General features: G+C 33.6%; 3 protein-coding genes across 4 annotated transcripts; 1 reads left to right on the top strand and 2 right to left on the bottom strand.

The window, feature by feature from the left end:
* Positions 1-4,831: 4,831 nt before the first annotated feature.
* On the bottom strand, positions 4,832-6,497 carry LOC134829668 (tRNA N6-adenosine threonylcarbamoyltransferase). The gene has a single exon (XM_063842873.1). The coding sequence runs from the start codon at positions 6,402-6,404 to the stop codon at positions 5,364-5,366; it is 1,041 nt and encodes a 346-aa protein (XP_063698943.1). The 5' UTR covers positions 6,405-6,497; the 3' UTR covers positions 4,832-5,363.
* A 94-nt stretch (positions 6,498-6,591) lies between these two features.
* LOC134830927 (DNA ligase 1-like) lies at positions 6,592-7,911 on the bottom strand. Its single transcript, XM_063844544.1, has one exon. The coding sequence runs from the start codon at positions 7,728-7,730 to the stop codon at positions 6,612-6,614; it is 1,119 nt and encodes a 372-aa protein (XP_063700614.1). The 5' UTR covers positions 7,731-7,911; the 3' UTR covers positions 6,592-6,611.
* A 234-nt stretch (positions 7,912-8,145) lies between these two features.
* On the top strand, positions 8,146-11,133 carry LOC134830474 (uncharacterized). 2 transcript variants are annotated; one of them, XM_063843974.1, is made up of 7 exons: positions 8,146-8,505; positions 8,917-9,362; positions 9,979-10,142; positions 10,201-10,332; positions 10,400-10,476; positions 10,543-10,626; positions 10,689-11,133. In XM_063843974.1, the coding sequence occupies exons 1-7, from the start codon at positions 8,415-8,417 to the stop codon at positions 10,808-10,810; spliced, it is 1,116 nt and encodes a 371-aa protein (XP_063700044.1). In that variant the 5' UTR covers positions 8,146-8,414; the 3' UTR covers positions 10,811-11,133. The 2 variants fall into 2 exon arrangements, with proteins under 2 accessions (XP_063700044.1, XP_063700045.1); XM_063843975.1 differs by lacking the exon at positions 10,543-10,626.
* Positions 11,134-12,027: the final 894 nt, after the last annotated feature.

The following is a 12,027-nucleotide window of genomic DNA, read 5'->3' as shown; positions in this document are numbered from 1 at the left end:
AAAAATGCATTTATAATGCAAAGCAAATGGTTTTGAAAGCGAAAAATCTTTCATGTGGCATGCTGTTCGTGCACACATAAAGACAAATATTTGATAGAAAAATGCTGTTTGTAGGCAGTCATACTCGTCGTTGTCGTACCGAGGAGAGATGTAAGTGGCTAATGTTTTTGTACCGGCAAATAAAATGCATTTTATAACAAACAAACGACGACGACGACGAAAAAAATTGCATTAGAAACGTACGGCGCGCGGCATCGATGGTCGTACGGAGAGCGAGGCACTGGCAATCAAAGAGAAAGAGCAATGAATGAACATTAGTGCTGCTGCTGCTGCTTGATGTTGAAAAACTGCATTAGTGCATTATAATAATTATTATATAGATCTGTACGTGGGACCGCGTGTAGATGCAGCGACGATGCCACAACGACGAACGAACGAACGTAACATTATAAAAGTGAAGGTTTTCACCGCATTGTAATAGTTTAAAATGCAAGTAATAATATTATTATTATTACTTTTGTGCAGAAAAAGGTTGATGAACTCCTCGCTTTTTCTGCATTTTTTTTTTCAATTTCAATAGAAATTTTTTTTTCTTCTCTGTTTATTATTATATCATATATAACTACGAAGTTTGTATTAAAATTTTGCATTGTATGAAGTAATGGGCTTTGATTAGAGGAAAATTTTTGCTGGTTCGTTTCTGATAACAAAAATACAATGCAAGGTTGTTGACTCGAGATTTAATGAAATTTTTAATAGCAAAAAAAAAAACAGGAATTTACTAAATTTAAAATTACTAGTGGTTGTGTCAGTTTTATTTATTAAAATTTTCTTTATTTAAAATCAATATTTATTAGAAGAACTTCATGCTAAATATTTTTTAAAACAGAATAACTAACATTTTTCTAAATGATAAATTAAGAAAAAAAAATAATATTTTATCTTTGTTTTTTTTTTTAAATTAATTGTACAAAAAGCATATCTCGCACAAAGTTTTGCCATACAAGGCGTCATCCATTAATGTCGTCGGCTAAAATAGGATATTTTTTGACCCTCACTCCCCCTATAATCGTAAACTGTCGAAATCCAAACACCCCCCCCTGATCTACGACGTGTTTTTTAAAATGACCCCCCCCCCTCTCACTTTTATTATCATCTTTATATCAATTTTTATTATCAGTTCAAATTTCAATGAAAGTTCCTAAAAAAATTTGAAAAAAACTCAATTTAATAAAAATTTAAAAAAAAAAGATTACAAAGTCTGAAATACTTCAAAAATTATTTTAAATAATTCAAAACAAAAAATTTTTTAAATCGTGAATATGTCATATTTTTACGACGTCGTATATTTCTGTTTGCCCTCCTCCCCCTCGTCGGAATCCGTCGTGCTCAAAACGTAAAAAAGGGTTTTCTAACTTGCCAATGCACATGTTTACGTGCCATTTCCGATCGATATCGTCAAGGGAGGAAAGAGAGTATTTAAGAGAAGGCTTTGAAAACATTTTGGCGGGAATGGATGCAGAAACGACGCCTCCTTGCACACCATTACGAAGTCCCATCCAATACAGGACAATAGCAACTCAATACAGCCCGCCAACATCAAACCCATCAACATGTACGCAATACAGCCTCCAACAGCCATCAACATCAGCCGCTTCCCAACAACAATCCTCAACGTCATCAGCAGAACAGGATTATGGTCGTCCTTCTGAGGTCCTTCCAATTGGAAAATTAAATGATCGTGTTTGTTGTTTGGTCGATGGTTGCAAATACAGCTGCAAAGAGCGAAAAAAATGTATCAGCATCTCCGAACAAAACATTCAATGAAGTTCAAATTCGACAGATCGCGAAAAAAATGAGCTTTAGAGCAATAATAAATTAATTTTTTTAAATTTTCAATGATTTTTTGTATTAAATTTCCTTTATTTCATTTAAAAATTGTTCCAAATATTCCGTTTCCCTCACTGAAAAGAAAATTTTTCATATCAGTTCAAATTTCAATAGAAATTCGTGAAAAATTTTGAAAAAAAATCAATTTAATAAAAGTTTGAAAAAAAGCTTACAAAGTATTAAATACTTTGTTAAATTATTTTGATTAATTTAAAACGAAAAGTTTTCAAATCGTGAATATGGCATATTTTTACGACGTCGTACATTGAAATTTACCCCCCCTCCCCCTCGTCGGAATCCGTCGTAAATTTGATGAACTCTGACAGACTGAACTTTTACGTCTCGCACACTTCTCAGTTTGCATGCAACTTGCGAAACGGGTTGTTTTCACAAAATTTGTGAGAAGTAAGAAATTTATAAAAATCAATTTCTCATATTTAATTAAATAACTTAACTTCAATATTTCGCCAAAAAAATCCTTCAAATCTTATTCCATGAATGCATGATTATCAAGGTGAAGATCGTCAATTTTCCGTCACTCCATCATCAAGTTCAACATCTCTTTACATGAAAAAAATCTCACTTTTCCTTCGCATCAGCTGTACGCATCTCATAATAATTAAAATGAAGCAAAAAAAAAAACTTGTGCGTAATCTATAATTTTCCTCGGAAATTTTCTTATGCAAGTGCAGAGATTATGCATCTCGTTTATCGTCCAATGACATTATTATTTCTCTTGCATACTTATTACTTACTTTGCTCACTGCATTGAAAGAAAGAAAAGAAAAAAAAATATGAAAAAGCATAATAATCAAATTAACAATGTCAATACTTACTACTAAGCAGCAACTGCAACGTAATAAATAATGATAGGCAATGCTCAACGCCATGAATGCACGACGAAGCGAAATGCAAAAAAAAAATACATAATAGACACAAACGACGATGATGCATTTAAAAATGTTGTTGGAACGTACAACTTTTATTGATGGTTTATGTGAAAAAAAGTGAAAAAATAAGTAAATTATTATCTATCTATGTATACAACTTTTTTTTTTAGCTGCAACGAGTAACGAGCACGTGAATGGTAAACGCATGAGAAAAGCCAAAGAACTTGAAAATGAAAGTAAAATTTTATATTTATGTTTCTTTGCTGCGCGAAACGTTCGTTAATGTTTAGTCGCTGCTATTAGACAATTTTTTTTTGTGACAACCAGCCAAAATTAATCCGTGTTTGGATGATAAATGTTTGTCAAATTGGAAACAGTCCCGAAAAAATGAGTTTTTTTTGTGTGATTACACATTAATAAACAATAAGTGATAACAATCGGCGTCAAGGGCATTGAACTCGCAGTATATATCGCACGCAATAATTGTATCAATTTTTCTCTTCGAAGTATGCGAGTGTTGTAGGTATGTCTCAGCGACAACAACGACGACGACAACGAACGCACATAACATGAAAAATGTGTATTTTGTAATACAAATAATAATCATCATCATAATAAGAGCAGAAATGATTCAATTTAAAAAATGTTTTGAGAGGTTTTTTTCTTCTTTGATTCGCTCGCGTACTTTGTCTGCGTAGTTTAGAAAGAAATGGCAAGAAATGGTCAGCTTATTTTTAGTCTACAAATCTACGATTGCGAGTGATGGCGTTCGCATGTGTGTGGGGCGCGATGATGATAAGAAGAAAGAAAAAGAGACAAGTTTTGCAAAAAAAAAAATAAAAATAAAGAAAAATTCCCATATACTCGCAAGAGTCTAAGTCAAGTAAGTAGACTAGACAAGTGTGTTGTAGATTACACTCGAAATACGGCGAAAAAAAGTACGCGCGTGTCAATGACCTTTTTTTGTGAGAACTATGAATAATGGGATTAATTTTGTGTGTGTTGTGCGAGTATTTGCGAGATATAGATAGATTACGTCAATTTAAATAGATAGGCATTCAATATCACTTTCTTAACCCCTTCAAGGCAATCAGCGAAAAAAAACATAAGAAATAAATGTAGAGGAGATGGAAAAAAGGGAATTACCGTTAGAAACATTTTTCGCGCTTTTATGAGCTTTGAAGGTAAGACAATGCAAAACAATGCGCAATGCAAGAAATGTGCAACGAGCGCTGTAGGAAAGATTTGATCTTCATTTTTTTTTTCACTCTTGTTCGTTCCTTTTTGTTGTTACTTTATTTTGAATAGAAGAGCAAAAGAGGAGGTCGAGTTACAATTTTAATGCATTCTGAAGATTTTTTATGGGATTTTGTAAAAGTTTATTTTCTGTCTTTTACATATTTAAATATTTTTATCTGATTTTAGTTCAAAAGTTAAAATTTTGAGAAGTTTTTGAAAAAATAAAATAAAAATGCTTTGAAAAAAAAATTAAATTAAAATGGTATTATATTAAAATTAAATTTTAATTAACATTAATTAATGAAAAAAATAAATTTAAATTAAAATTAATTATTTAAGACCTAAGAATTGATAACTTTGATTTTTTTTATCTTTATTGTTTTTATTTTATTATTTATTATAAATTATTTATTTATTTATTTATTTTTTGAAAAATGAATAAAAATCAATTAGATAATTTTTTGAAACTTTAAAAATTCATGATTTAATTTTTTTATTTATGTTTTTAATTTTTTTGTCAAATTTGTTAGAAATGTTATAGAAAACTGATCAAAAATGTCAAACTACATATTATAAAAATAAAAATTTTAGATTTTTTTAAGTGAATTTCCGAAATTTTTTGAAAAATTACTATAAATTGCTCCCATTGTTGTAATTTTTGGAAAATTTGTAATTTAAAAATGTAACATAAAAATGTTAAAACATATTTCAGAGCTAAAATTTAAAAAAAAATGTAGAATGAAGTTTTAAAGTTGCAAAATTATTTTTTTTACAAATCCAGAGCCATAATTTATTAAAATCTACAAGTTTTAAAATTTAATGAATTTTTAATAATTTTTTTAAAATTTTCTTTTAAAACTGATTTTTAATTATTTTAAAAGTAAAAAATGAATTCTCTGAATTTTTATTCACGAAAGAGATTTTTTTCAAAAAAAAGTCAAAATACGCTTTCATACCAAGCATTTTGCCCTCACATCAAGTCTTTGTACTATTTATTGCATTTTTCGATGATTTAAGAACTTTTACGATATTGCCTCTCCGCACCGCGGTACAACGACTCTAAGCAACAAATAAACAACTGCAACGAAAATAAAACGTTAGCCAGGTTCCTTTGTTGTTGTTGTTGTTGAATTTTATGCAAACAAACTGCCAACGATGCTTATATGCAACAAATCGCAACGAAAAGGCATTTGCACGAACAGAAAAACTTTCTTTTTTCTACACTTTATAATGCAAGTTTAATCGTTTCGTGGTCGTTCGGTTACTTTTTTTTTATTTTTTTTTTTTGCTAAATATCATAAAAAACTGTAGTAATAATTATGACTTGAGGTCTTTTTTTTATTTTCAATCGTCTCTCCAAGTGACTTCGACTTCATCGGTTCGATATCGCTGCGTGATTGTCGTTTCCTTCCAAGTCATCCGTGAGCCACTTCCGAACATTTCGGCGCCTGCATGGGCAATCATGACTCCGTTATCGATGCAAAAACGTTCGTCTGTCGCAAAAAGAGTCGCATTTCGCTCTTTGCACATGATTCCCATCATTTCCTGCAATCGTTCGTTGCATCCGACCCCACCTACGATCAGGACTTCTTGCGAGCCACAATGCGCCATCGCCCGTTCCGTCGTCTCAACCAACATGGCGAAGAGCGTTTCTTGCAGCGAAAAGCAGAGATCTTCGTTGCTGTACGTTTCCTCGGGTTCTTTGGCTTTGCGTGACTTGTGTTTCTTCGCATGACCCTCAACTTTGTTCTCGATGAAGGATAAAATGCCCGAAAAACTCACATCCATGCCTTTGACGCAATACGGCAACGGCAGATATTTTTTTCCCTTTTTCGCCATTTGCTCAATATTGTAACCCGGACTCGGATCGTTCGATAATTTAATAATCCGCGCAAATCGATCCAAGCAATTCCCGACTGCGATGTCGATTGTCTCCCCGAAAATCTGATATCGCTTCTCGGCGTAGGCAATCACTTGGGTATTACCGCCACTCACATAAAGCACCGTCGGATTCCGCGCTTTTGTCACCAGTCGACCCATCTCGATGTGCCCGATGCAGTGATTCACGCCCAAAATCGGCTTATTCCACAATTGAGCGACGGTTCGAGCAACTATCGCCACTGTCAGCAACGGAGGCGCCATTCCGGGTCCTTTTGTGTAACAAACGACGTCAATTTCGCACGGCTTGAGCCCAGATGCTTCGAGGGCTTCTTTCAGAATTGCTAAAATGACGGAGCGATGATGTTGCGCCGTTTCTTTGGGCAAAAATCCCAAACCGGGCGGCGTGATGTACGTGCGACGAACATTTGCGAGAATTTCGCCGTCGCGAACAATGCCGACGCCGATTTTGTTGGCACTGCCCTCGAAACCGATGGCGACGACCATTTTTTGGGCGTTAAAAAATTAAATTCTTGATAAAAAATTAAAATTTTTAGGAAAAATTGAGCAGAATTAAAATTTGAGAATCAAAACAAACGAACGTCAATAAAGCACTGAGGCAGCGAAATAACCTCAAAAAAGTGAATTTGAATCAAAGGAAGGTAAGAACCGTTGAATTTTTTTATAATTTTAATTTTTTTTTACATTTAAAAACTATTCTAGGGTTTTTTTCAGCGAGACATAGTTGATTTTTTTGCCTTTCGGTGTCTTTGTTGCCTTTGGCGACTTTTGTTTCTTCACAAATTTATCTTTTGACTTGGATTTCGGCATTTCTTTTCCTTTTTTCTCCACTTTTGGGAGCTCTTTTGCTTTTTTCTTCGTCTTGGGCACTTTTTCTACTTCAATTTTCTCTTCGACAACTTCTTCTTCAGCTTTTTTCTCTTTTTTTCCCTTAAATTGCTTCTTTTTTCTCTTAACCACCAACATTGGTCGAATTGCCAATTCTCGTTCTCCGACTTTTGGATGATTTTTGATGAACTTTGTTGCCTCTTCCGGCGTCGAAAATGTGACAAAAGCAACTTTATTCGGTTTTTCGCGATACTGAAACTCCACACTTGTGCTGAAAATTTCCTTTAATTTGGTCGCTGTGACATCTTCCGGTATTCCCGATACGACAATTTTGTTACTTTTTGCTTTTTTGCCGGATTTTCCTTTTCTCTTGAGTGCCTCTTTTAGTCGTTTAGCGTCGCGTTTCGCAATTTTCTTCTCAATCTGTTTCTCCTTCAGCTTTTGTCGGAATGCGGGGTCGTCAATTTTGCGTTTTCGGTTCACGAAGACCTTGAAACCGCACACCTCGGTGGTGCGAAGGACTTTTTCGACGTCAATGGCATCGGCTTCCGTCTCGCAATGCACGTAACAGAAACGGGCCTTCTTCTGGCGCGGAAAACGAATGTATTTGATCTTGTCGGAGACTTTGAGGAGTTCCGTTTCGGCATTTTCTGGTCGTTTTCGCGGAAATTGGACGTAAATGTTGCGATGAACGACAGATTCCGTGTCGGGTTTTGTGTCTTCGTCGTCGTTGGCTTCTTCTTCTTCTTGCTCTTCGTCGTCCAACTCTTCCAACTCTTCTTCTTCTTGCTCATCGTTGTCGTTGGCTTCTTCTTCTTGCTCTTCGTCGTCGTTGGCTTCCTTTTTTTGCTCATCGTCGTCCTCAGAATCGGTAACTTCTTCATTTGAGTCTTCCATTTCGACATCGGCGACTTCCTCGTTCATTTCAACGTCAGAAACTTCTTGTTCCTCGTCGGATGAAGTGTTTTCGTGGTCTTCTGGCATGTTGTTGATCCACGTGAAGTTCACCGAAATTGACTTTTTCACAGAATTTCACGATAATTTCCTGTTTTTGATGAAAATTGAACTTTTCCGGGTTTTTATTTAAACGAATTTTGATAAATTTTCTCCGTTTTTCACTGATTTTCTTCAAAATTTGACGAGATTTTGAACTCTCATGCTTGTTTCGTCGTACCTTCGTGCTGGCTGTAGTGTTATTCTCCCTTTTGAACGCCTCATCGTGAGACGTAACGAATTGTGATCACTTCTGGTGGCGCTCCAATCGCCGGAAATGCTCAAAATCCAAATGTTCAATGGGCAAAAGTTGAATTTGCAAGAAGGCGATTTTTCTTATCATTTTCAGCCGACTCACCACAGATCCCGTGCAGCGTACCAGAATTTTCTGTACGTCCGAGGAACAGAAGCCAAACGTCAGAATTGCAATTGCAAACAAAAATCGGTCTCAAAGGCGAAAAATAAGAGAATTTCCGCGAGAAAAAGTGGCATTCGCGCATTTTGCGGCATTTAAACGTGAAAACGCGACGCATTTGGCGTGGCAATCATTTGGAAGGCGTCGTTAAAAGAGGAACGCGTACGGAGCGGTGTACGGGCGTCTGTGCGAACGTACGCGAGACGGAAAGAATCGAACAAAATTTGAGGAAAAATTCGTAAAAAATTGCGGGAAGCAGAATGGAGTCTGCCGTGGATCAGGAGATAAAATGCGAGCTACGTGACATGGTGCGCGAGGCAAAAATTCAAACGACACTGCTGCAGCAAGAAGGTGAGTGTTTGCCGTGCGAAGCGGGAATTTTGGTGAATTTTTAATTTTCGTCTTTTCTTCGCTATGATGCCATACGTAAAATGCTGAAACGCCATTTTCTGGGTGTTTTGGGGCCGTTTTGCGTGCGGCAACCAGCAAAATGCCGTAGTTACCGCGCCTCAGACACACGAAAATCGTGCAAAACAACAGCCAAAACAATCACAAACAACTCTCAAATATCAAATGTCTAAAATTCAGAAATATGTCAGAAGTGACATTAAACGCTCTATGGCTGATGTGATGTTTGGCTGTTGTTGTTGTTGTTGTTGCGTCGTGTATCTACGGGTTGCGTTGGAAATTCAATATCACAGTTGGCCATGTTCCCCCGTCAAAAGTCATCGCATTAACCGAAAAAAATGAAAATTTTTTCAGCTGGCGACCAATTCAAGTCCGGCTCCGAGACGGAGGACCAAATGTCGGAGGAAGACATCAAATATCACATGAAAAACGACTCGGTTGGCAGTCAAAATGAGTCGTACGGCATCAGTTTGAGCAACTCGTCGATGCGGAAAAAGCGCGGAAATCTGCCAAAGCACTCGGTGAAAATCCTCAAAAAGTGGCTCTACGAGCATCGGTACAACGCGTATCCGAATGACGCGGAAAAGCTCACGTTGTCGCAGGAAGCGGGCCTCACGGTGCTGCAAGTGTGCAATTGGTTCATCAATGCGCGCCGTCGAACGTTGCCCGAGATGATTCGGCGCGAGGGCAACGACCCCATGCACTACACGATCTCGCGACGAGGCAAGAAACTAAATCAATCGCAAATTGAGCTCGGCAATGCGACGCAACACATCACGATGAATTTGGGATCAGAAGTTGTAAGTTTTTTTAAACAACGTCATTTTACGAATTACAAAAAATTTCCAAAAAAGAACTATTTTTATAATTTTTCAAGAAACTTTTTTGTAAAAATTTAATTTTTTTATAAAAAATTTTTATTTTACATGAATTTTCTTCTCAAAAAATATTTTTCATAAAATTACTGAACTTATTTCTTTGAAATTTTTTAACAGTTTTTTAAGAAATTTTTTTCTTTAATTTTTATTTTGATAAATTCTGATTTTTTTTTTTAAATTAAAAAATTTTAAAGTAGAAATTATAAAAAATTATAAAAATTGTATAAATTTTGGCATTTTGTATGAAAAAAAATTAGGATTTTGTTTTCAAAAAATTTAATTATTTAATTTTAGAATTAAAAATGATCAAAAATTGACTTAAAAAATTGAAAATTTTGCTTTTTGAGTGAAATTTGTTAGGTAGTTCTTAAAAAAAAAATAATATGCTCTCCAAATATTTTTTTTTAATTCTTGTTGAATAAGAATTTTATTTTTGTTTAATTTTTTATTTTTTTTTTTAGACCTTTATTTTGAGTTTTATTTGGATCTCCTTAATTTTTGAAAAAAAATCGTAATTTTAATTTTTTTCTCTTATTAGATTGTGGGCGCCACTGAAGAAGTTACAGAAGAGACAGAAGTGATTGAAGACGGATTCCCCGAAATTATTCAAACAGCACAAGGACACCAATATGTGCAAACGCCAACGGGTCTCATCAAAGTTGAGCAACAAGATGCCGACAATTATGACCACATTATATACAGGTGAGCCCAAAATTCTCTAAAAAATCAAAATTTTTGCTAAAATTTATTTTTTTTATAGATCGGAAGACGAAAACGATATCGAGTACGATGGTTCATGCTCACCAGCGGCGATCGAAGAAGAAATCATGGAAGGCGATTGGGATAATGTTATTGAATACAGTACAACGGACAAAGAAAATATACCAGAAGAGTGAGTTTCTGCAAAAAATTTCCCTTTTAAAATAAAAAATTTACGATTTTCCTATAATTTTTCGTAGAATAAATGAAGAAACAGTGACAAGTACGAGCCCGATTGCGGAATATATCAGTCAAAGTGGCGTTCGTACCTCAAATGGTGAGTTACAAGTCAATTTCATTGCGAAAAAAATTACCTTTTCTAACTTTTACTTCCGCTCCACAGTCTCTGTTAGTCGTATGCAAGTTGCCCAGAGTCCCCCGTCATCCGTTATGTACACACCAGCCGGCACTCAAGTAAAAGTTAAAGGTAATTTTTCGAATTTTATCGTAAATTTTCAAATTTTAACATTTTTTTTCGTAAATTTGCAGGAATCGTTCGCGATGGCAAAGACAATGGCAATTTCAAATGTTTATATCTGCTCGTGGAGACGGCAGTTGCTGTGCGTCAACGAGAACAAGAACAAGAGGAAGTCCATGTGATTGGCAATTAAAAACAAAAACACAAAAGAAAAACCACCTCTTCACTCTTTTTTGCACAAAATTAATTTATAGGATTGTATCGTCGTCATTTTTTTTTTCGTCATCCCACTTCTTCGCTTGTGTGAATCGCTCCTGTAAAAAAAAAGAAATCCGAAGACAACCAGTTTGTATTTTTTTGTATAATTTGACATCATGTGACAACGTAGGAAAGAAAGCAAACAAAGGGAAACCCAGTTTTTATTAAACTCTTAGCCATAAAGAAACTTTTAAACAATTTTTTTAACATAAAAAACCTGAAATTTAATATTAATTCGTAATTTGTAGTGGTTAAAAATTTCTTCTTTTCCAAAAAAAACGTAAAATGAGCTAGAATTTGTAGAAAGTAAAAGAGAATACAAAGAAAAATTATATATTATTGCTAAAAATATTATTATAGAGAAAATTACATCAGATTATAAATATTTAGTAAGAGATCGATTACTTGTACTCTAGATTTAAATAATAAAAACAACAGAAAAAGGTAAAGTTTAAAAATATTTTTTTTGTTTTTTTTTAATGTTTAGAAAATATTTCAAAGAATTCAGAATTTATCCAAAAATGTCTTAAAAATTATTTTTTGTCCATTTTTATTTATTTTTGAATATTTTAAAGTTTGGAATAATATTTTTATTTTTTAGAAATTTTGTAGAAATTGGTGAAAATTTGTTTAAAATTTATTATTAAAAATTATTTTCCTACCTATTTTAATTTTTTTAATCAAGGCCGCTCCAAATGAAACTCAATAGTTTTGTCCAATGCCCCATTTTAAATTCGAAAATCCAATGGGGCAAAATAAAAAAAAAAGTTAAAAATTTCATCAAAAATTACCGTTTTTTGGTTGTTTTTCATAATTTTCCAAGAAATTTTCAAAAAAAAAATTCAATTTTAAAAAATTTTTGTATTCAAAATCGTTTTTTGTCATAAAATTTTATTTAAAAAATAATTTTCATGAAAATTATTGATTTTTTTTTTCAAAAAAAATTTGACAGTTTTTTTTTATGGTTTTCATTTTTTTAAAATTTTAAAATTAATAATTAAAATGTTTTTAAATAAATTTTTTAAACACAAATATAAATGTAAAAAACTTAAAACAACAATAATATTGATTAACGATCAAAAATTTTTAAAAAATTTGGCATTTTGTATGAAAAAAAAGTATTTCAAATTTTTTTATTTTTTTTGCCCCCCC

Source organism: Culicoides brevitarsis, chromosome 2 (assembly GCF_036172545.1).
Source record: "Culicoides brevitarsis isolate CSIRO-B50_1 chromosome 2, AGI_CSIRO_Cbre_v1, whole genome shotgun sequence".
Classification (NCBI taxonomy): domain Eukaryota; kingdom Metazoa; phylum Arthropoda; class Insecta; order Diptera; family Ceratopogonidae; genus Culicoides; species Culicoides brevitarsis.
The sequence above is the reverse complement of the archived record's forward strand: the minus strand, read 5'-3'. Positions and strand labels throughout refer to the sequence as shown.